This window comes from Podarcis filfolensis (genome assembly GCF_964270895.1).
Source record: "Podarcis filfolensis genome assembly, chromosome: 2".
NCBI classification, from domain to species: domain Eukaryota; kingdom Metazoa; phylum Chordata; class Lepidosauria; order Squamata; family Lacertidae; genus Podarcis; species Podarcis filfolensis.
Window position 1 is genome coordinate 50409097 of NC_139605.1, and position 22495 is coordinate 50431591.

General features: G+C 40.6%; 1 protein-coding gene across 3 annotated transcripts in view; it reads right to left on the bottom strand.

Moving 5' to 3' along the window:
• POC1A (POC1 centriolar protein A) overlaps positions 1–19543 on the bottom strand; it is a 33028-nt gene extending 13485 nt beyond the window's left edge. The window contains exons 1-8 of one of the 3 annotated variants that reach the window (XM_083603478.1): positions 19086–19543; positions 15248–15332; positions 14134–14301; positions 12057–12236; positions 10567–10674; positions 8339–8454; positions 7075–7208; positions 1113–1181 (exon numbers count right to left, since the gene is read on the bottom strand). In XM_083603478.1, the coding sequence (XP_083459604.1) occupies positions 1113–1181; positions 7075–7208; positions 8339–8454; positions 10567–10674; positions 12057–12236; positions 14134–14294 (768 nt within the window). In that variant the 5' untranslated portion in view covers positions 14295–14301; positions 15248–15332; positions 19086–19543. Of the gene's footprint in view, positions 1–1112; positions 1182–7074; positions 7209–8338; positions 8455–10566; positions 10675–12056; positions 12237–14133; positions 15082–15247; positions 15333–19085 lie in introns of all 3 variants that reach the window. The other 2 variants (XM_083603477.1, XM_083603476.1) reach the window with 2 other exon arrangements.
• Between the last annotated feature and the right edge of the window lie 2952 nt (positions 19544–22495).

Consider the following 22495-nt stretch of genomic DNA (forward strand, 5'->3'; position numbering starts at 1 on the left):
TTAGGGAATGTGTTCCCTCATACATATCTCCCTGTTCTTTTAAGATCAGCTGGAAGTGTCAGCTCCAAGTTCCATCACCCCAGAGATGCCAGACATATCACTACCAGGAGGCCAGGGCTTCCTCTCTAGCAGTGCTGCAACTTCTAGAACAAGCTCATCAAAGAACTTCCTTAATTCTGACACCAATTTGCCATATTTCCACTCTTCCAGGCTTCTAAAAGGCTGCTTTTGATATCTTATCTTCTTGTTTGTTTCTAGTTGCAATACTCTTTTGTACTCTGCCTTGGGCATTTTTATGAAAAGGTAGCAATTTTTCTTTTCTAAATTGCATTCAACTGCTTTCAAATTAAACACAAGATTTCAATATTTTAAGGCAAGCTTGCAGACACAGAGAAGAAAGTAAACAGAAGAACAGCATGGCCATATCTAAAGCTCTCTCTCTCTTTCCCCATTTAGGCCTAGAAACACCACCAAAATATTTGGTCTTCCAACTGGCCCTAAAATCCCACCGTTGAGACACAACAGGGTTATATTTATCTAACTTATTGCAACTCATTTTCCTGGGCTCCATTTCAGCTGGTTTATCCCGTCTTCAACTACCAGTCATGACTCAACACTGCAACACATCCCACAATCTTGGACTCTGATGAAAAGGAATGAAAGGGCTCGGCAATATTAACATGCTGGTGGCCTTTTATACTCAATCTCCAAACTCAGGTGAAAAACAGTTTGCTGAACAAAAATTTTCTAAAGAATCAGAGGAGACTCTTATCTGTGACGCCTGCCCTTGGCCCACTGCATTTTGTCTGTATATATATTATAAAATAAAATAAAATAGGTTTTTATTGTGAAATTGCAATTGTAATTTGTTGTAATCCACCTTGAGTGATGTGTATGAATTAGAAAAAGTAGGATAAAATTTTTTATCTCTGATGCCTGCCCTTGGCCCACTGCATATTGTTTGTGTATATATATTAAAATAAAATAAAATAAATAAAATAGATATTTATTGTGAAATTGCAATTGTAATTTGTTGTAATCCATCTTGAGTGATGTGTATGAATTAGAAAGGGGGGGGGGAGTTTTATAGAAAATAAACATGAAGCAGATACCTGTTCATCGAAGCCTCCAGAAGCAAAGAAATCTCCAGCTCTCGAGAAAGTAACACAGGCAGCTGGTCCCTGTAAGAGAACAACTCATATAGTATGGATTGAACAGCCAGAAACTATATATTGAAACGGGCAGTGGGAGTGGACCTGCTTTTCTCTTCTATTTTTTTTTTAAAGATATTTATTGAAGTTTTACAAAAACATAAGTTTACAAAATGAAAAAAGGTCATATAAAAAGAAAAAGATACAAAAAAAAGAACATAGAAAAATACATGAAAAAGAAAAAAGCAGAATAAAAATACAAAATACAAAAGACTTTGAACTTTGTAACTTTGAACTCATTAGCTTATTTCCTTGGCTTCCTCACACCTCCCCTTTTTGTGTTCCCATTTAAATAATCAAATCAGCAAATCCTTACCCTCTTTCGTTTATCTTAACTCTGTATCTTAACATATTATAACTCTATATTTTCATCCATTATCAATTCATTTTTGCATATTCTTATTAACTTTGTTGCTAATGCCACTTATTTTCTCTTCTATCTATTGCAATATATTTGTTGCAATCCCCATGTATTTCAACCACAATTAAGCATTAGTGTTGACTGAAAGCATACTTATATCCTGCTTTGCAGCCCCGAGAAGCTATAAAGCAAAGAGGTTCTTGCAGCAGCTTACAAAATATTCTCTGGAGTCAGGAACAGAAATAACATAGTGTCCCCATGATGCTAAGTTCAAGTTTTATTGCGGCAAAAGCCAGTAACACTAAACACCACAAGATCAAACAAAAAGAGATCAACAACAACATCAGAAAGGGGGGGGGGGAAGATTACACAAGGGAACTTTGCAGTGTGCCATTCAACGGAAGAGATTTACGCTTCCTGATTGCTAAAGTGCAAAATTTGGCCACTTCATATGATATTGAGCTTGAGGAATCTTCCAGAAGGTATTTTCGTAGAATTTCGGGGGAGGATTCCAAATAATGTTGTAGGGGTATAAATTTTGATAAAAGCGGCAAAATAAGTTGAACTCGTTCTTCACTATAAAATTCGCAAAATAGAAGGATGTGTGTGACAGATTCTACCTTATTAGACATACAGGGGCAGAGACGCGCATGCATTGGTACCCGCGTGAATTTGCCGTACAGCACTGCTTGATGCCAAGATTATTCAGGTGGCATTCCCCCTCCCACCTGCATCCCACTGAGGTCCTCTGAGGCTGCAAGGGGTGAGGCTGAGCAGCTAGATCACACGCAACCCATGATGGCAGCATGTTTTCCCTTGCTGGCAGGCAACAACTCCCACTGACGTCCTCGGAGGCAAGGGAGTGGAGCTGAGAATGTACAGCTATGACACGCTAAATAACCTTACCCAGTGATAGTATCTTGAACCTTCAATTATATTTGCACAGAACCACCCACAGCCAAGCAGAGCAAGGGAAGATACAAAATTTAGAAGTGCCTACTCCCTTTTTTAAAAAAGATCTCCAAAACTGTACAATAGGTTCCAAACCGCTAAAATACTAGATTTAACCTAAAAAAGAATTGCTGGCTGATTAAATTATGTGAACAAAGTCATGCCATGCAAACTTTTGAGAAGTAGCTAGAATACAACTTGGTTACAATAATGTCATATGCTCAACCAGCGTAGTCATTCAATCCCAATATTCCACGGTTAGTGCTTCTCCCAAGATATTGCCATAAATTCCCCTGAGTAAAAACTGAATCTACCCACAGATTTGTTCTGCACTCTTCTAGCCACTTACCTGGGACTAAGCTCCACTGAACTCAATGGGACTTATTTCTGAACTCAATGGGACTTATAACACACATGCACAGGGCCATCTGTGCATCCGCAGGTGACAAATCATGGCCACTGAATGTAAACAAGAGACTAACCATTTGTTTAGGACAGTTTTGTCACTGGTATGATTAATCTAGAAATAAGTGTGTGGGAAATATAATTCCAAACATTTATGTCCAGTATCTGCCAGATCTCATTTTGAAGGAGACGTGAAATGTGCATTACTGAACTTTACTATCAGATGATTCCTACCTCAACAGATTATAATCTATGTAAATTTTTCACACAAGGGAGATACTGTACTTGCAATTGTACATTATCTTCAACATTATGCTTAGGGACCTTTTTATAATAATGAGCAATGCAAATTCCCACAACTATCTTCCTTGATGTGATTAAATTAAAACAAAGCAACCACAGTGGGTATACGGATTCTACTGCAAAACTAATCTTAAAACCCTATCTGCGCTATACATCTAAAGCACTATGATACCACTTTAATCAACCATGGCTTCCCCTAAATAAACTTGCAAAGTGTAGTTTGTTAAGGATGCTGAAGGTTGTTATTTGTTATTCCCCTCACAGAGCTACAATTTCCATTCTGGGAACTGTAGCTCTATGAAAAAAATAGGGATCTCCTAACAACTTTCATCATCCTTCATTCCCAGGATTCTTTGGTGGAAACCATTTAAAGTGGTTTAAGACTGCTTTTAACATATAGTGCAGATGGGACCTTAATGTGAGAAACCATAAAAAACAGTAGCATTATAGAAGCATTTTAATATTAGTCCAGATTTAATATAGACACATCCACTGGGGCTTGTTCCAGATAAAACTACTCAATAAATATGCTTAGATTTGCTTCTACTTGCATTATACAGTACTCCTATGTTGTACCCACACTTATTCAGTCTTGTTAATTCTTTGAAACAGACTCTCATTTGTGGTCCATACGTTACATTCTATGGCTCCCCGTTAAAAAAAACTTGTTTATCTCAAGATTATTATAGCTTTATCTGTATCAAGCCTGGTTTATCTATCCAATTACATGTCCTGAGAATGGGTCTAACCTGCTATCCCAATAATTGTTCCAGCCTTCCCCAAGCTGGTGCCCCCCAGATGTTCTTGGACTACAATTCCAATTGTCTTTGGCCATCAGCCATGCTGGGTGGGGCTAATGGAAGTTGGAGTCCAGCAACATTTGCAGGGCACCAGCTTGGGGAAGGATGAATTATTCTATCATGTAGGACAAATTAGACAGCAAGTACAGCTTTATCGAAAAACAAACAAAAATCCCACAACCCTCCAATTGACACACAAAGAGAGAGAGAAAGAGAGAGAGAAGGAGAGAGACGCTGTACTTCTGCACAGGTTTAATGACCACCCAAGAATTGCATAGTTCTGAAACATTCTGTTTCTGTACAAGTAAAATGTCAGCAGTGGGCTGTATTCATTCCAAGTCCTGTTTGTACTTCAAGAAGAATGTATTCCATAAACTGAAAGCCTTAAGACGCAATCACAGCAAACCAAATTTTGCAGCTGCAAATATCAGCAGCGAGTTAAAACACCATTTCCCCAATGATCCTTCTGGTATGAAGAGTAAGCACCATTATAATTGAAGACAGCAATGTAAACTTGGCAGCCTTCTCTATGTAAACTAGTACTAATCAGCTAGTAATGAATTCCTGGTAAACCAATAGTTGCGTCAAAGCGCTTCTAAGGAATCCGAGGCTTCTCTCATGAGTAATTGTCCCAGAGCACCAGTCCAGTGTCAGAACAAGAACCAAATCTGAACCAGGCACTAACACGCAAATTACAAGAATTTAACAAGCTGTTCATCCAAGTAACGAATATTCCCTGTAGACTAGTCACTTGACTTACTGTCATTTCTATCAAAAGCCATTTAAAGCCTAATTATTAGTCCTATAAGATTCAGAACATCTATGCTATTAGGTCCCACAGAACTCCATCTCATCTCCCACGCTTGTTAGCACCTACATGAAACTGATGAGCAAGGTCACCCAGAGATTTTACACTCCCTGCTCTATTTCTGTTTTACATTGGATCCAGGTGAGGCAGCAAGGCAAATGAAGAAAGGTATGGCAATGAGAGCAATGGCTTTTCTGTCCTGCCAAGCAAGCATTGGTTGAAACGTACTCCATGAAATGGAGTTTCAGACTCTTTGGAAGCCAAAGAGAAGGAGAAAGGAGAAGACAAAGAAATACGGAGAAGAATTCTCAGTGAACCACTCAAAGCAAAGGCAGGAACATAAGAGAGGAGACCCAAAAAGACTTTTGAGACAACTGCACTCCTGCCTTTGAGAGGAGAGGGGAGGCAAATCTACTTGAGTCCATTATAATATCACAGGAGGGACTTCCGGGTTGGCGCCATCGCCGAATGGCGGACTCCCTCCGAGCTCCGGAGGGAGCCGGCTCGGCAGGGGCTGGGTTTTACCGCACCGGCGATGCGGGGACCCTTAGAAACCACGGCCACGGGGGCCGTGGACTTGGAGACTCGGCTAGCACCGCTAGCGCCCTCCCGACTCGTGAAGGAGCCTTTTTAAAGGCTACGGATCGGGTGCCGGGGAGAAGCGTGGTGCTTTGAGTCCTCTGCCATCCCTGCCGAGCGAAGCCGCATGCCATCCGGCGGAGAGCGCTGACTTCTTCCATTGAGAATTTGGACTTTTAACAACAACCCGTGAGTAAATTGGAAATCGGGTTTAAAAGAAGAAAAATTTTTTGGATTTGAGACGAGCGGGGGGGGATCTAAAAAGGAAGTCAGTCCCCCTCCCTATTGTAGACATTTTAAAACAAGGATTGGGAAGCCAAGGCCCAAAAAGAACGGTATCTTTGCTAAAATCAAGAATTCCATGATGGGAAAGTACAAGAATTGTGCTGGAGGAAGAATTGAAGGAGAAGGAAAATGCACCCCCCTCCCTGGGAACCGGGGCGATTGAGGAGTGAGCCTGGTGAAAAGAGCCGGTGATTTTGACAGCTGTCAAAGTAGCTGTCAAAGTCGGAATTTTAAAGAGGATTTTATTACAAGGACCTTGCTGGTCAAATTTGTTACAACTTGATATAATTTGTTAAGACTTGAATACAAAATGGCGAAAATACGGAGAACAATCGGATTTTTGGAAACAAAGTTACAACAACCCCCCTAGAGGAGCTTCGGGACATTACAAAGATGGGCGTAAGCCGGGAAAAATACAACACTTCGGAATTTCACAGAACTGGTTATCTCCTGGGAAAGCTGCAAAACTGAAACTGAATCTCGTCTACAGGGTGTTTAGACTAAAAGGAGACAACAGAATACTTTACTGAAGAAGGAAGGGACTGAACGCAAGTTTTTGTTCCTGAATAACAACAACCCATGTAGAGTTACTAAACTTCTGAATAAGAAAGTTTTAGCAGCGGAACAAGAGGAAGCTGGACTATAACCTTGAAAGAACAATGGGGGGAATTTTATAATTTGACATTTTTAAAGATTTAGGAATTAATTTTTAAAAAGTAATCCTAAAAATGGGAAATAATTCTGCAAGGAGTTGGGGGAAAAATGGGATTGATGGACTTAAGACTTCCAGGCTGGAAACATAGATTGGAGGATAAGGGAAATTAAACCGGGGAAGGGGAGGGAGAATTAGAATCCAAAGGCTTGCAACTATTTTCTGAATTGGTTTTCTTTTTTCTAATATATTTCTTATTTTTTTATACTTTTATTCTGTGTGCTTTTACTTTAATGGGAAAAAAGGGGGACATTGTGGAAAGAAAAGGGGGTGGGCTATGGGGAGAGATCTTTTGCTTTTTTTTTATCAAGGGTGTTGCATAAGGTTTGTATAAATTTAAATTTGAACAATGGGGTATATAAATTGTGCTTTAAATCAGAAACAGAACTTGTGGAAACAACAATATGAAAGGGGAATACGGTAGGGGTGGGGGAAGGGGGGAGTCCCAGAAAGTGGATGTTTGAAAATAAGGTTCTGAATGTATCTTCATAATTTCTTTTCTTCTCTTTCTGTATTTTGGAAACTTCAATAAATATTATTTAAAAAAAAAAAAAAAAATATAATATCACAGGAGAAGGTGTAGTGTACACAAACATGTGTGTGGAGCTTTGAAAGGTCTACAGTAATAAACGACTCATGTCTAAAGAAGTTCTCCTCACCTGATGGCCATGAAGTGTATATAGCAGTCTCCCCTCTAGTAAATCCAGTATTTTTAGAGTTGAATCGTTGGAAGCAGTAATGAGGTAGTTTCCAGAGGAGTGAAAAGACAGGCAGTTCACTGAAGCACTGTGAACTAAGAAAGAAAGACAGCGCAAGTTACCAATACAGTTTGACATTAAAAAATACAAACTGAAATAGAAAGGTGGATAAGGTCCATACATCAATACAAAAAATGGCTGAAAGGCATTTTTCACCCTGCTTATGATTTTCATCCTATATCAATGTAAGTTTTCAAGGACCCTCAGAAAAATCTAGTCCTATGAAAACTGGCACTGCCTCAGAAGCTCAATGTCTGCCATAACTGCAAGTTAAAACACATACACACTTCTTTTCCTCCAAATTTTAGTTTTTAAGAGAATAAACACATTAGTCCCAGTTGTAGCAATAAGCAACTCTACAAAGATTTCTGACCACTACACCCCTCTTGAGCCCCTCTGGTTAGCTGCACTGATGTCAGATAGGGCGTGGGAAGCCATGAGAGGGCAACTAAGTAGTAAGGGAGAGTTGTGGAGACAGACATCAGACCTTGAAATCCAAAGTTCATCAGCATCATCTATTAAATTAAACAGTATGTATGGCCCAGATACCATAAGCAAAGTGTAATTCAGAAGACCATGGTATTTTGAAATATCTTTGGATTAAAAGCAACCTAAACCAGCTTCTGTATATTTGAAAAAGAAGAGAGAAACTGGAGTCTTCAATCCAATTTGTTTACGCAAAGGAATTCCCTACAGCTGCAGTAACATTTTATTATGAATATTAAGCTTCATACACAAAATACCTTATTGAAACAAAAATGTCATTCCTGAAGTTTAACTAAAAACTAGCACTCTCTCTGTATAATGGTGTGATCACATTTTATTTAATTTCTTTAACTTTGGTACGTTTTAGAAAAATTATCTTCTTTTAAACCAGGTGTGGGGAAGCTTTGGTCCTCCAGATGTCGCTGAACTACAACTTGCATCAGCCTGAGCAAACATGGTCAATGGCTAAGGATGATGGGAATTGTAGTACAGCAACAGCTGGAGTGTCAAGCTTCCCCATGCCTGTCCTAAGCCAATGGCTCTAATTCAAAATTCTGCATGCAGCTCTTTCTGATGCTTGGAAGCTATGATGGCAAAACTACCTTTTTTGTTTAATTATCCACTTCAAGAATCAAGCTACAAGTTTAGCAATGAAGACTTCTGACAGCGCACTGCTTACCTTGGTAATGCTGCAGAAGCCTATTCATCCTAACATCCCATACTTTCACTGTGTTGTCTGTGCCAGCTGCAGCAATACATGTACCACTAGGGTGAAAGTCCACGTGAGGCACAAAGCTGCAAAAAGAAGGGAAGACAAGATCAAATCTCTCTTCTATTTTGGAGGAAGAAAAAACATTTTCATCTAAGCGAGTAGCAAAAAATACTAGCTCCTCAAAAGTTGTTCTTACAAAACATTGTGCAACTTCATAGTAGGTTTCCCCAAAAGTGTGTAAGATGGATATTAAATGTTTTTATCAGCCAGTTTTTGCTTTCCCACATGGTAAAGTCACCATGAGACTTTGCTCAGCCCATTGTATTGACTATTTCACTGCAACATTGGCTCTCTGTGCAGCAAAGAAAGCCACAGAATGGTGAACTGCACTGTCTTTCCCATGGTTTGGGGATTAGAGAAACTTCCATTAGGACACATCTCTTTGGATGTGATTATGAGGAGCCCAACAGAACACTGCTCACTCCAGAGAGGTCTTGTCCTCTCTGCACAAAACTACTGAAAGCTGTAACATACAATCTCACAGGTAACACAATATTCTCTTGATTTAGAGCCTTTAATGATGTTATATAACATTAATAAAAAAAATTAGCCTAACATGTTGAAATCAGTGGATTATGAAATTACCGATTCCTGCTAAAATACTGAGGACTTAAAAAATGGAACGACATTCAGTCTCCTATAGTCTCCTGAAACATCTGAGCTGTCAGACATGGAAAAATGAACAGGAGTAATTCAAAGCTGAGAACTGCTGAGACCATTAATGGTGCAACTATTTTGACTATTAATGTCAACAAATGAATTTGATAGCTTATTGAAATTTGCATCTTTACGTTACGTTAGATAGAACTTTGTTTTTGTAACTGGGTTTGTTTTGTTGTCGAATTTTTAAAACAGACATTAAAAAAAAAAGCAACATCACCCCGAAGATTACATATTCCTTTCTCCAATTAAGGTCCAGATGCAAGTGACTGCTGAGCCCTTGGCTGACAATCAATATTTATTATATTTTGCCCAGTCTTCCACTGGGGGTCTCAAGGTTACACTTCTCCCCTCTTATCCTGCTTTACCTTAACCAACAACCCTGTGAGATGAAATAGGCTGGCTGAAAGACAGTGAAAGGCCCATGGTCACCCAAATAACTTCAGGGCTGAGAAGGAATCACAAAGAACCTTGCATTGCCACAGCAGAGCCTAAAAAAGAGAAGTACAGCCGTACCTTGGAAGTCAAACGGAATCCGTTCCGGAAGTCCATTCGACTTCCAAAACATTTGGAAACCAAAGCACAGCTTCTAATTGGCTGCAGGAAGTTCCTGCAGCCAATCAGAAGCCACAGAAGCCCTGTCAGACATTCAGGTGACATTCGCAAACCGGAACACTCACTTCCGGGCTTGCAGCATCCGGGAGCCAAAACGTCCGAGTACCAAGGCATCCAGGATCTAAGGTACAACTGTATCTGCTATTCCCCAGTACTCTAGGAAAGCTAGAACACTAAGACAGGTTCATGCATGACCCACTTGAATCCAACACCCTCTGTGGTAAGTCCTCAAGTTCCCCCATTGGGGACAAAAGTGAGCTTTATCCCAAATCCCGGGTGGGACTGACTTTCATTGTTTTATTTCTATGCATTCCGTATTATATTATGTTGTTAGCCACCTGGGGCTCAAGGAAAGGTGTGATAGAAATGTTTGAGATAAATAGGAGCTATCCTAAGGGGCATGGCTGAGCCAAGCGAAAACAACGTCCAGAACACAGACAAATTTTAAGCATCACAATATTTACTCCCTCGCAATATAAATTTCTATCACACGTGGGTACATTCAAATGGGCACGGTCACCATGTAAAACCAACATTGTTTTTAAAGAAACTGTGACAACTTTAGCATTAGTGTGACACAGGCTTAAAACTCATATAATAAATGCTTGCGAGTCTACAAAAAAAACCAAACCTATGCACAAATGCAATTGTTATTATCTGGCTTCTAAGCTCAGTGTGGTGTAAAACGTTATATTAAAAATTTAGAGAATGTGACCAAATTAAAGAGAATGTTCACAGAATGAAACATACAGCACATAAGGAGATATGCTCTTGTACATCAATATAGCAAAGCTCTAATCGAGGTTCCACAAGCTGAAGGCCAGTACCCTGAAGCCCCAAGGAATTGCACCAATACTTGCCCACCATGTTCACAGAAAGAATGTATACATTCTCTGCTCGTTTTATCCCAAAGTTTGACAGTTTTGTCATCACTGGATGATACTATCAATCTTCCATCAGGAGAAAACCTAAAATAAATACATTCATTAAAGAAAGATTAGGAGCAACATAAGCTAGATCTGGATTTTCCTCAGTGACAACAAGATCATTATTTCAAAAGTCAATGGCTAAGAGACACTTGTGCTAAGCAAAGAGGGTGTTATTTAACTAAGTTTTACTCAAAATAGACTTACCTTTGTCATATTTACTCTGAGTTAAAACGTAGTTGAATACCACCCATAGGCCTTTTTCGAGGACTCTTCTGATTGTAATTTGTTTTAATCAATTGTAATGTTTACCTATAGTGGTAAGTTGCCCTGGGACTGTAAAATGATGGGCAGGTAAGAAATTCAATAAATAATAAATACTGCTATTGATTAACTCTTGGGAGTTTCCTCTTTGACAATCTATCTCAACAAGATTCCGTCAACTATTAGTCAGAACAATGGACTTTTCCATACATGGACAATCCTTTTGAGATATTATGGTAACCAATAAAAACCATAGCATTATAATGCAAGCTTTTCTATTAAACAATCCTATTGGACCAGTAATTAATGAAATACTGTATTAATGAAATACTGTACAGGTAAGTCTTATTTTTCCTTACAATTATTTCCCCTTTCCCCCTCTTTTTCTTATCTAAAATTTAAGCCTCTTTGGAAGGCTTAATTATTAGAAACCATTTTAAAGAACAGTGATCATAGTCAGTAGACTTATTGAAAACACGTGGAGAAACTGATGGGGAAGATCAGAAACCAAGAAGACCAAGTATTTGTTAGAGATTGGAGTAAATCCGTAGTTTATCTAAAAAACCACAGTAAGCAGTTAAAATCATTGGTAGCGTTGTAATGAAATTTGTAACGTGAAACTGATTATGATAAACTAGGGATACACAATTGTTGGAAAAATTACAATACGCAAGAATTTATTTTTTTTAATTTAAGAACCCATGGGAGGAAGGGGAGGAAATCGGAAGGTTCATGCAACCTTGTAATTGGATATATGTGAGAGATAATACAGTATGTATAAAACTGTGAAAAAATAATAAAAAATTATTACAAAAAAAGAAAGAAACCAAAGCACTTATTGAAATCTATGGATTTCAGAAAGTGCACTCAGTAGGATGACTTAGATAATGCTGCTTGGTTATATCCAACTGACTGCTTCTTCTAACAATGATAGTTCCCTTCCAACAAGACAGGAAACACAACTGAAGCTCTAAAAGGTGGCTAACTCCTAAAGTATATTGATAGCCAGGTTAAAAGATGAGTGGGTTTATAAGTGAGTTAAGCAGAATTTCAGATCTTCCTACAGTTGTGTACTTTTGCTATACAAACTGGTTTTATGCCATATATATATCCCTGCAACAATGTCAACAACAAAAAGGGGGGGGGAGAGTTTTACTTACTTCGCACAGCGAACCCAGTTTATGTGCTGACTTAGTGAAAATAAGAATTTTTGTCTGTGGACAGCCCAAACTTTAACTGTTTTGTCATCAGAGGCTGTAACCAATGATTGGCCATCATTAGAAAAGTGAACACTTCTGACGGTTCCTGTATGAGCCTTGAAGGTAGTCGATTCTCCCTTGCTAAGTTTAGGGGGGAAAGCACAAAAGATTAACATACTGCATTCCACACAGTATGAAGCTTATGCACATTTGCCTACTGGCTTCTAATATATATATTTACATTAGGAGAAAGCTGTTGGTTTAGGCCTCTGGAGCATACCAAACACAGGAAGAAAACTGTTTTACTTATATCTAGTTACTGGAATGGCTCCTAAAAGCAGACAGCCTGCGTTTGTATCTTTTACGCAGAACTCCAAAAAAAAAAAAAGTTTAAAGTAGTAAACGTCAAACAGACTCGTTCCAATGATGCAATTTAAAGAAAAATAATGTAAGAACGTCACATCATAGGTCTTGCTGCAAAAAGGAGAAAGACATCTAAACATGAGGGGCATACTATGAGTTTGAGAAACTTTTCAAGAGTAATTCACATTTAATTATACACATACATCATTCCGCCCTGAACTTTTTTGCACAAATAAGTGACGAGCTACAAGCATATTTGTGTATTCTTGTATATGATTCTACTGCTTACATGAAAGTACAGAACATCAAGCTAGGAAAGGTCAGAGCCAGGGTTTTGTTGTTGTTTTTTTAAAAAAAGAAGGTATTGAGGTCCCTCTTCTAAATATATTTCATAAAATTTATACACCACTTGATTGTAAAAAAACCTGAAATGTGTGTGAAACATAGGAACTGCCTTGTAGCAAGTCCATCCATCTGGCTCAATATTGTCTGCAATGACTGGCAGTGGCTCTCCAGGACTGCAAATACAAATATGCCCAGCTCTACCTAGAAATGCAAGGATTTGAACTCAGGACCTCCTGTATGCAAGCTCTTCCACTGAGCTACAGTCCTTCCCCAAAGCTCTGCCAATTGACACTTATTTTCTTATCAGATAGTATGTGGCTACTTTTTAAAAACTGGAGTGAAAAGCTCTTTGCCATAGTTACATACACGGAACAAGCATAAAAAACTTCTAATTCAGCATGTTTCCAAAAAATGGAATACCACAGAAGGAACATTTACAATATAGTTAACCTTTCCTCAAGGAAAGTGTATGCAGAGGCAGATGAAGCAGTAGCTTTTTCTTGTTGAAGCAATATGCTGATCGTCAACTCATTTTTAACAGGGACCATACAGCCATACCTCGGAAGTCAAACGCAATCCGTTCTGGAAGTCCGTTCGATTTTCAAAACATTCAGAAACCAAGGCACGGCTTCCGATTGGGTGCAGGAAGCTCCTGCAGCCAATCAGAAGCTGCGGAAGCCCCGTCGGACATTCAGGTTCCAAAGAACGTTTCCAAACCGGAACACTCACTTCTGGGTTTGCGGTGTTCAGGAGCCAAAACGTTTGACTCGCAAGGCGTTCAAAAACCAAGGTATGGCTGTATTTGGAATCAATCTACAACTAGAGGTCAGTAATGTGAGTTCCGTCCAATAAGTGTACCCACATGAGCTGACACACAAAGGGCTTCTTAACCTTGTCTTTAGTGTGAACAGCAACAGTGTCTTTGCCATTGTTCTTCCCTTATATACACCTGTTTTACAGTGAAAGTCGATGCACTTTATCCAGAAAAATAATGTCCGCCTTCATCGTTAATAAGCTGTCATATTCACCGTAACTGAACTTGGTTAAAACAAAAAGCCAAATTCAAATCTTGGAAGACTTTGGAGAGAGCGGCTGTAACTCAGTGGCAGAACTCAGGCTTCACCTACTTTAGATCCCAGATTCAATCCCTGACGAGGATCCCCACGCAAGGATAGAAATAATATCCTGCTCTGAAATGCTGGAGAACCACTGACAGTCAGTGCAATGCTGAGTAAGATCAGCAAATGGTCTGGCTCTGTACAAGCAGCTTCCTGTGTTCCTAATAAGAGAAATAACACACATACAAAGTGCTCAGATAGCATATACTTACACACTTGGAACCCACAAGCGAACTGTTTTGTCTCTAGAACCTGAAGCAATCAGATGGCCGGATGGTGAAAAATGCACACTCAGGACTGCATCTTTGTGACCCACAAAGCGGTAGGCTCTCACTTGCGGTTTCATACTCCAGATCATCAGGCATGAATCCATAGAGCCACTTACTGACAAAAAGAATATACTACCTTTCAAAATTATACTCAAAGGAGAGATCATATACATACACACCTGTCAGGAATTTCAGTCACTAGTTTCAATTTCTCTCTTCCTTTCCTTGAATGAAAGTACAGTGGTACCTTGTTTTCAGTCTGGGATCTGTTCCGGAGCCCTGGAAGCTCAGCGAAAGGGACGCTCGACAAAGCGCCACTCTGCGCACACACGCAGAGCGGTTTGCGCTTCTGCACATGTGCGAGTGGCAAACCCAGAAGTAACCTGTTCCGGTACTTCCGGGTTTGCCGCAGACGTTCGCCGAAATGGACGCTCGACGGGGCGGACATTCGCGGAGGTATTACTGTATTCACTAATCACAGAACTGAAAGCAAGCACACAAGCTTTCCAGTTCATCCCCGTAATTGAGAGAAATACTTCTTGAAGTATATGCAGTCTCACCTTAAAAACAGGCAAGGAAGGAAACCAAAGAATTACAAGCAACCATTTAGAAAATTTAGTACAAATGTCCTTTATTATCACATCATTTTAGCTGCCTCCACCAAGCTATTTGTTTTCAAATATTTATATACTATCCAACAAAAAAGTTCAAGGGGAATTTCAACTAAAAAAGATTATAATACATAAATATATGTGATGTTTTAAAAAATAATAATCAAAAACCAAATAAAACTTAACAGATCTGCATGGTTGAACCAGCCTTTCATGTTATGACTCAGTTGCTCTGCTGTAAAATCTTGGGTTTGTTGCTACTTTTCTTAATATCTGATAGCTAAAACCAAGGAGAGTACTTTAGCCAAGGCCCAATCCCACGCTGGATACTCTGTATGCTGTTAAGTCCAAACAGTTTGGGAGAACTGCTAAAAGCAGACTGAATGCTATTTTGTTCTATGAAAGAAAACTATACTAAAGAAAATTCTGCTTAGCTGACAACTTACCTAGCTGTTTATTATTTAGACTGAAATCCACACTCGTTACAGCATCACGGTGCCCTTTGAAATGCCTCTCCAATGTTGGATCTTCCTGCAGAAAGAAAGAAGTTGATATTGGACTAAATTTTTGTACGGCTACAGACAGTATTTCTGAAGCAAGAAGCACACTTTATATGTTTCTGGATGCTGCACATCTGCCATAGCAGGCATCGTTTTTATTGTGATTTCTTACTGGTTTAACAGTTTCATTTTCTAATTTGCTCAGTCTAGTTTCAGACTGATAGCACAGCCTTTTACCGTGACTCACCTGCTTGGAACAGGCAACAAGGAGTTCCAAGCAGCTCAGGATCCATGCGAGCAGAGAAGGGACAGACCACTCAGTTCCTCATCGGCCAGCCCACTGCATTTCCGCAATGGCCATAGGGGAAGGCAAGTCCTGTCCTCCACAGCCAGTGCAGAAACCAAGTGGGCTGGAACTGGAAGGCAGACAAGGGTTGGCGAGATCCATCTGTTCTCCACTGGTTCACTTGGTAGAAGCCAAGTAAGATAATCCTTTAGGTCAGTGGTTCTCCAAGGGTGTGGCAGGAGAAGATGGCAAGTGTGGCAGAAAGATTCAATGACAATCAAAAAACAATTTAACATTTCAGTGTAGCATAGTGTAGTATATTACCAAAATATTTCTTTTTTAAAAATTTAAAAACATTTATTCAAATGTTACAATACATTTTCAATCAATTTATTTCTTTTATTTGCATAATATGGATAGATATCTTTTCAAAATGAGAGCAGGAGTGCCAAGTGATACTGAGGACAAAATCCTAGTTGTGATCCAGAATCGCTGTGCAAAACATCATACTTTCTGGATGTCCAATGGTTTTATTATAAAGTAATTGTGTTCTATGTTATAAATCAAGCACTGCTAGTTGTTGTTTCTTTTTGTTTTCCAATGCATTTCTTATCAGTAAAAAAGTTAACAACTACAAAACACACAAAGGCAAGGAGAGTAGAGCATAAGGGCAGAATTCATACGGATATTTTTTTATTTCACAAAAATGCTGGAGCCATGTTCTTAAATGTAAGCATTTAAATACTGTACCATTCTGCATACTCTGTGGGAAGTGCAGTAGTGGCAGAGACAAATGCCAAGCACCAGACTCACAAATGCATATTCTGTACACTGAGCTTTGCAGTATACCTCTCTTCCTGGGATTCTTTTCTTCAGAATCCAGTTTAGGATGCACAAGGCCATTTTAAGCTACAGAGCTCTGCCCAAGGATTATACTTTAATACTCTGATTAGATACTCTCAACATTCAACACACAAATACTTCTTTGGAAGGATCAGTGCAGGGCTGTATATTAAACTATAATTCCAAAGAAGCAGTGTTCAGAATTCAGCTTCCTAATAAAGTGTGTACTCATTTTTTTAAAAGTTTCTATCCCTTGTGACTGTGAAGATATACCATATTTGTCTGTGTGTTATCAATTCCTGCTAAAACTGCAGAAGCCAGGTTTCTTGCATTTGTTTAGCAGTTTCAAATTGCAAATTGGTTTAATTTGAATACTCCAGCTCATCCTGTTACATAAACTGGATGTTCTTGTGTAAAATTTTATTTTACTAAACACCATACACATAGACCTGGGATAATTTTGGGGAAGAAAGCTATCCAAAATGGATTTTAATATAAAAAAGGAAGATGAAATAGCCTTTAGCCTACAAAAGCCAATACCATCTATTGAGTTTGTTAGTCCTTAAGGTGCCCATGACAACAGTTTGATCCTGCTGAATCAGACCAAATGGTATCTGGGTCAGACCAAACTTCTAGTCCAGTATCCTGTTCTCACACTGGCCAACCAGATGACTATGGGGAGCCCACAAACAGGACATGAGTGCAACTGCACCTCTTTGATCATGATCCCCAGCAGCTGGTATTCAAAGGCATACTGCACTGCCTCTGAAACAGACATCATGGCAAGTAGCCACTGAGATAGCCTTATCCTCCATAAATTTGTCTAATCCTCTTTTAAAGGCATCAAGTTGTGGCCATCACTAAATCTTGTGATAACTTTTTATAGAACAGTTCTAAGAATTACAGTTTATATAACGTGATCACTGATATACAGTGTGCATGCAACACCCAATCACATTCATGCATATTTTCAGCCACAGGTGTACACACCTGTCTCTTTAAAATGTATTGTGAGTAGCAGCTATTACATCACAATCCTAAGTATATTTCCTTGGAAACTCTCCTAGAATCAACGGAGACTTAGGGAGCTTCCAGGTCATCGCTATTTGGAGTGGGACTCAAATCCAGCAACAGGCAAATTGAGGGTCATTTGGAGCTCTCATGCAACAAACCCACTTTCTCCCCACAAACCAGACTTTTTTTTGCTGTAAGGAAATTGACAGGAAAGTCACTGGAAAGTTTCGAAGTCATTTGCTTGATGCAGTGCTGTCTAACACCCACAAACACAAATCTGAACGAATGCTTGTTAAATAACCTTCCTGCAAACTTTGTGCAAACAAATAAGAATGAATACCTAAAAGCAACATTACTTCTAAGCAGTGGTTTTTCCCCTTAGAAAAAACAACCATGAAGTTGTTACAGTGCTACACTTTTCAACAACAAAAAGAGGTGCCAATACTGCATACTCCTGAGTACCCCCTGAAAAAGCACTGCTTCTAAGTAACAATAAGGGGTTTGTGGTATTTGATCTAAAAACGTTTTTAGGTTTTTTTACAGCACCACTAAAATGATATAAAAACTGCAATGCTCCAGAATGCCTATCTCTACACGTTGTTTTTCAGGTAGTTCCTGCAAGTCAGGCCAAACAACCCTGACAAAACCCACTCAGGAGACCAATGTGAAAAACAATACAACCTAAAATTGCAAAGAAGCAAAAATGGGCAGGGTTAGCCTTAGGAAGTGATCAGAATTATCCCAAATCTGACAAACTGTGTCAACACATCAGGACCCATAGCCTTCCCCAACCCCACCCCCGGTGTCTTTATTCATTACAATGATGTGTGGCAGGCATTCATGTGACGCTTTTCCCAGCAGAGCGATTCTGCAAAGCCGAAATGGTCCCTGACTTACTCTCTTGTAGCTGTTATTTAACGGGGCGGGAGGAGACGGGCGGCAGGACTTCCTAGACCCAGAAGGGCAAACAGCTCTTCCTGCACCAAGCACAATCCAACCGACTTCAAGCCCAAAGTGCCATTTTTAAGCGTGTTACAGGCAGGAGCGTTTAACACTGCGCCCAAACCACGTACTTCGCTCTCAAACCCTATTTTCTCCGCCCGCCCCACTATATATTTATGAGAAGGAAATGTTACTAAACGTGTTTTGTTTTTGTTTTGAAAAAGCTTGCTGGCTCCTCTCTTTGTGACTTTTTAGACAGCCCCAATAGAGCCATGGTTCCCCACAGGGGAGCAATTGGATTTTTAAGGGGGGCAATTCGAGAATGAGTTATGAACAGTTAATGGCCTTTTAGGCTTCCTCCACGTGAATAGGAGTTCACTTTTTGAACACTGTAGTAAGAATTATATGTCGGGGGCGGGCGCTTTAGGATTTTAGAGATGCTTAGATGGGGCCTGGCCAAAAAAAGTTTGGGAACCACTGCAATAGAGAAACGTGTGGTGCTGGTCGCCGCGCGCCCCCCCCCCCCCGCCCACCGACCCCTTTTTGTCTGCTAACAGGGCGCTGCGGCTCTGCAAACTTGTGCCGACCCAGCAGCCGCGGTCTCCATCGCCCGCCCTGCTCCGAGGGGCCTCCCTCTTCCCGCCGCTTCGAAGCCCCGCTTGCCAGGCTGCCCGGCCCCGCTCCACCCCGGCCCCTTACCAAGCAGGCGAACGCCATGGCGCTGCGGAAGCCGGAGCCGGAGCGGAACCGACAGGCCGCCGCTGCTGTTCGCCGCCGGAGCGATTCAGTTTGCCCGCTCCTCGGGCCGCCTTAGTAACGGCGTCGTGCGCTTAAAGGGGAGGCGGGGCAGCGAGCGGGGAAGTGTCCGCCGACTGGAAAGCGGCGTCCTTTGAATGGAGGAAGCGGCGCCTGGTTTTCAAATCGAAGGGGGCGGGGAGCTCACGCTGCGCGAGAGACGCTCTCGGCGCCAGATTGTAGCTTGCAGGGGTCTCGAATGAATGGATGGATGGATGGGTGAACTCAGGATGGAATAAGCCTCGTTGAGTTCAGTGGTGCAAAAGTTAAGAGTGTCTTACTCTTGCTTGGGAGATCAGGGTTCATAATCCCAACTCAGCCGTGAAGCTCGCTAGGTGACCTTGGCCCACGCACTCCCTGTCCGCCTTCACCTACAGTGCCGGATTTATGTACAGTATAAGCTAAACAAGTTATAGTTTAGGGCCCCACTCTCTTGGGGCCCCCAAAAAAATTAAAGGGAAAAAACCCCTGGGTGTACATTTCCAAAATATAAGATAAAAAATAAATAAAATAAAAACTACATCCAGCAACAGTGGCAAATGGCTTTAGATACCTATTGCGTCCATAAATTGCCATATAGCATATATTCAACACAAAAGACAGCGACAATTTGTTGTTGACAAGGGACAGCTGGATGTATAAAGGGCCCCATTACCTTCAGTAGCTTAGGGCCTCATCAAACCTAAATCCGGCTCTGCTCACTTACCTCGCAAAGTTGTTGTGAAGATAAACACAGGTACTATGTGCTCCTCCTTGTGCTCCTAGAAGGATATAAATGCAATAAAGGAAGAAAATCTTACTCTGAGGAAAGTGGGTACAGGATTACAGCCTAAGACTGGGGAGGGGGAGGAGTCAGGTTGGAAATGGCTAGATACTGAGGGCCCTACTATTTATTTAATTGGTCCAGTATACCTGAAGGAGCGTCTCCACCCCCATTGTTCAGTCCAGACACTGAGGTCTAGCACCGAGGGCCTTCTGGCAGATCCCTCACTGCGAGAAGCCAAGTTACAGGGAACCAGGCAGAGGGCCTTCTCAGTAGTGGCACCCGCCTTGTGGAACGCCTCCCATCAGATGTCAAGGAAATAAACAACTACCTGACTTTTAGAAGACATCTGAAGGCAGCCCTGTTTAGGGAAGTTTTTGATGTTTGATGTTTTATTGCTTTTTTATTATTACTAATATTCTGCTGGGAGCTGCTCAGAGTGGCTGGGGAAACCCAGCCAGATGGGTGGGGTATAATTATTATTATTATTATTAATAATAATAATAATAATAATAATTAAAATTCACTGAGCAGTTTACCACAAACATTGCCCAGCACTGATGTGCTGATAGGAGCTGTGGTCCAGCAACATATGAATGTGATTGTTTTAATGGAAAAGTAAATCAGTCCTACTTCAGTGCATTTTGATGCAGAAATAATCACCACAGATCTCATCAGTATTTTTTCCCAAGTAAGCGTGCCTAAAAGAACAGGCCTATGCATGTTAGCTCAAGAAGTAAGTCTCGCTGAGTGTAGCGAGATTTACTCCCAAGTAATTGTGACTTGGGATAAGTGCAGAAAGCACTTATTCAGGAGTATGCATCGCTGAACAGTATAGGAGCTCAGCTGCACTGAGTTGCCTTTTCCTTGGGGTCCCGGGTTCAATCCACAGCAAAGCCCCTGCCAGTCAGTGTGGACAATACTAAGTTAGATGTACCAATGGTTTGGTTTTATTTGATTTGATATAATGAAGCTTACTACGTTCCTATGAGCTAGACTTAACTGTGAAGAAATCTTTCTTCTCTATAAATTACATTAACTCAGGTGCACCCAAACTTTTTTCAAAGAGGGCCAGATTTGATGAAGTGAATATGCGTGAGGGCCGACCAAAGTTCTTGAGCTTTTTTTAGGATTGGATTTGCTGAGCTTTTTTTAGGTTTTTACTCCAGGACATATACTGCTACAGGAACCAGATTAGGCCCCCAAAACGGACTGCATTAACTGATCAACCCTCATTTTGGAAAACGCACATTAACATGTTCCTCCAATGGTGGAAGTTGTTCCATATTGGAGCCACCAGATGGCGACTAAAATCTAGGTGTTAGAAAAGTGCAATGTAAAATGGTCTATTGAATACAATGTCTAATCTGAAATATTTGAGGGCTCGGCCACACTTCTGTTTTCCCCGCTTTCCCCAAGGAAAAGCTGCTGTTTGCTGCTGAATTGTAACAAACGGTCTTTCTGAGTATTGACTCTGTATCACCTTTGAGTATCGCCTTTGAGTTCTTTGCTAGTCCTGTAAGAAGGGTAGAGAAAATTCCTGTAGTGCAGGTAAGGCTGGTATTTCACCACAGAGAGATGAATGATAAGTGTGCATGTTTTACATCTCTAAGATCCTAGGCTGAATCCCTGACATTGCCAGTTTCTCTCTGTATGTGTTTTAAGATCTCAAGTAGCGGTGCTGGGATGGGCCTTTGCTCTTTATTATTTGCATTTCCTGGTCTCTCTCTCTCTCTAAAAAAAAATGTTTCACTACTGGGTAGGCAATCTTGGGCTAAAAGCATCTGCTCTTCATGCAGACGGACCCAGATTTTATTCCCTGGCATGTCCAAACAGGGCTGGGAGAGATCAGTGCTTTGGCTCAGTATAAGACTGTGTCCTATATTCCTATGTCTGTCTCAAATTCCAGTTATCTGGGTTAATTTAATGAAATACTGACTCAGCCACTAAGTACTGTAGAAGAAAATAAAATGCCTGTCAGTGTCCCCTTCCTCCATCTCTGGACACAACAGATGCGGGGGTGGGGGTGGGAGAAGCAGAGAGAACTATTTTCACAATAATGGACTCTTTCCTGTCATAGAAATTCAGAGAGCAAATCAGTTTGATGACCTTTTATGTAAGAAGAGATGGTATCTCTAATTCGGAAAACGGCGAAAGGGAAAGTAGGTATGGCTGAGGCAGCTTTTGTGGGGTTGTGTGGCAAATGCAGAGGTGTGTGTGTGTGTGTGTGTGTGTGTGTGTGTAGCTGGGAGAGGGACTGGAAGATGGATGTTTTGGATCTTCTTAAATTGTCTGAAAATGAGTCTGACTCTGTTCCACAATTGCAGCTCTTTAAAAATATGCATCCAGAATCCTCTCTTGTAAGAGTGGATTGTTACTGATGAATGTGTCTGTATTCTAATGGTGTGAGGATGTTTCCCTTCCAAAAAAGCCGGCTTTCAAAACCTTTAGATGAAACCCCTTCTCGCAGAAGATACACACAAGATCTACAGGAAATGGAAAGAGGGACTTGCCTCTTGATGGCATTCTGAAGCAGGGCAGGAGAGGAACC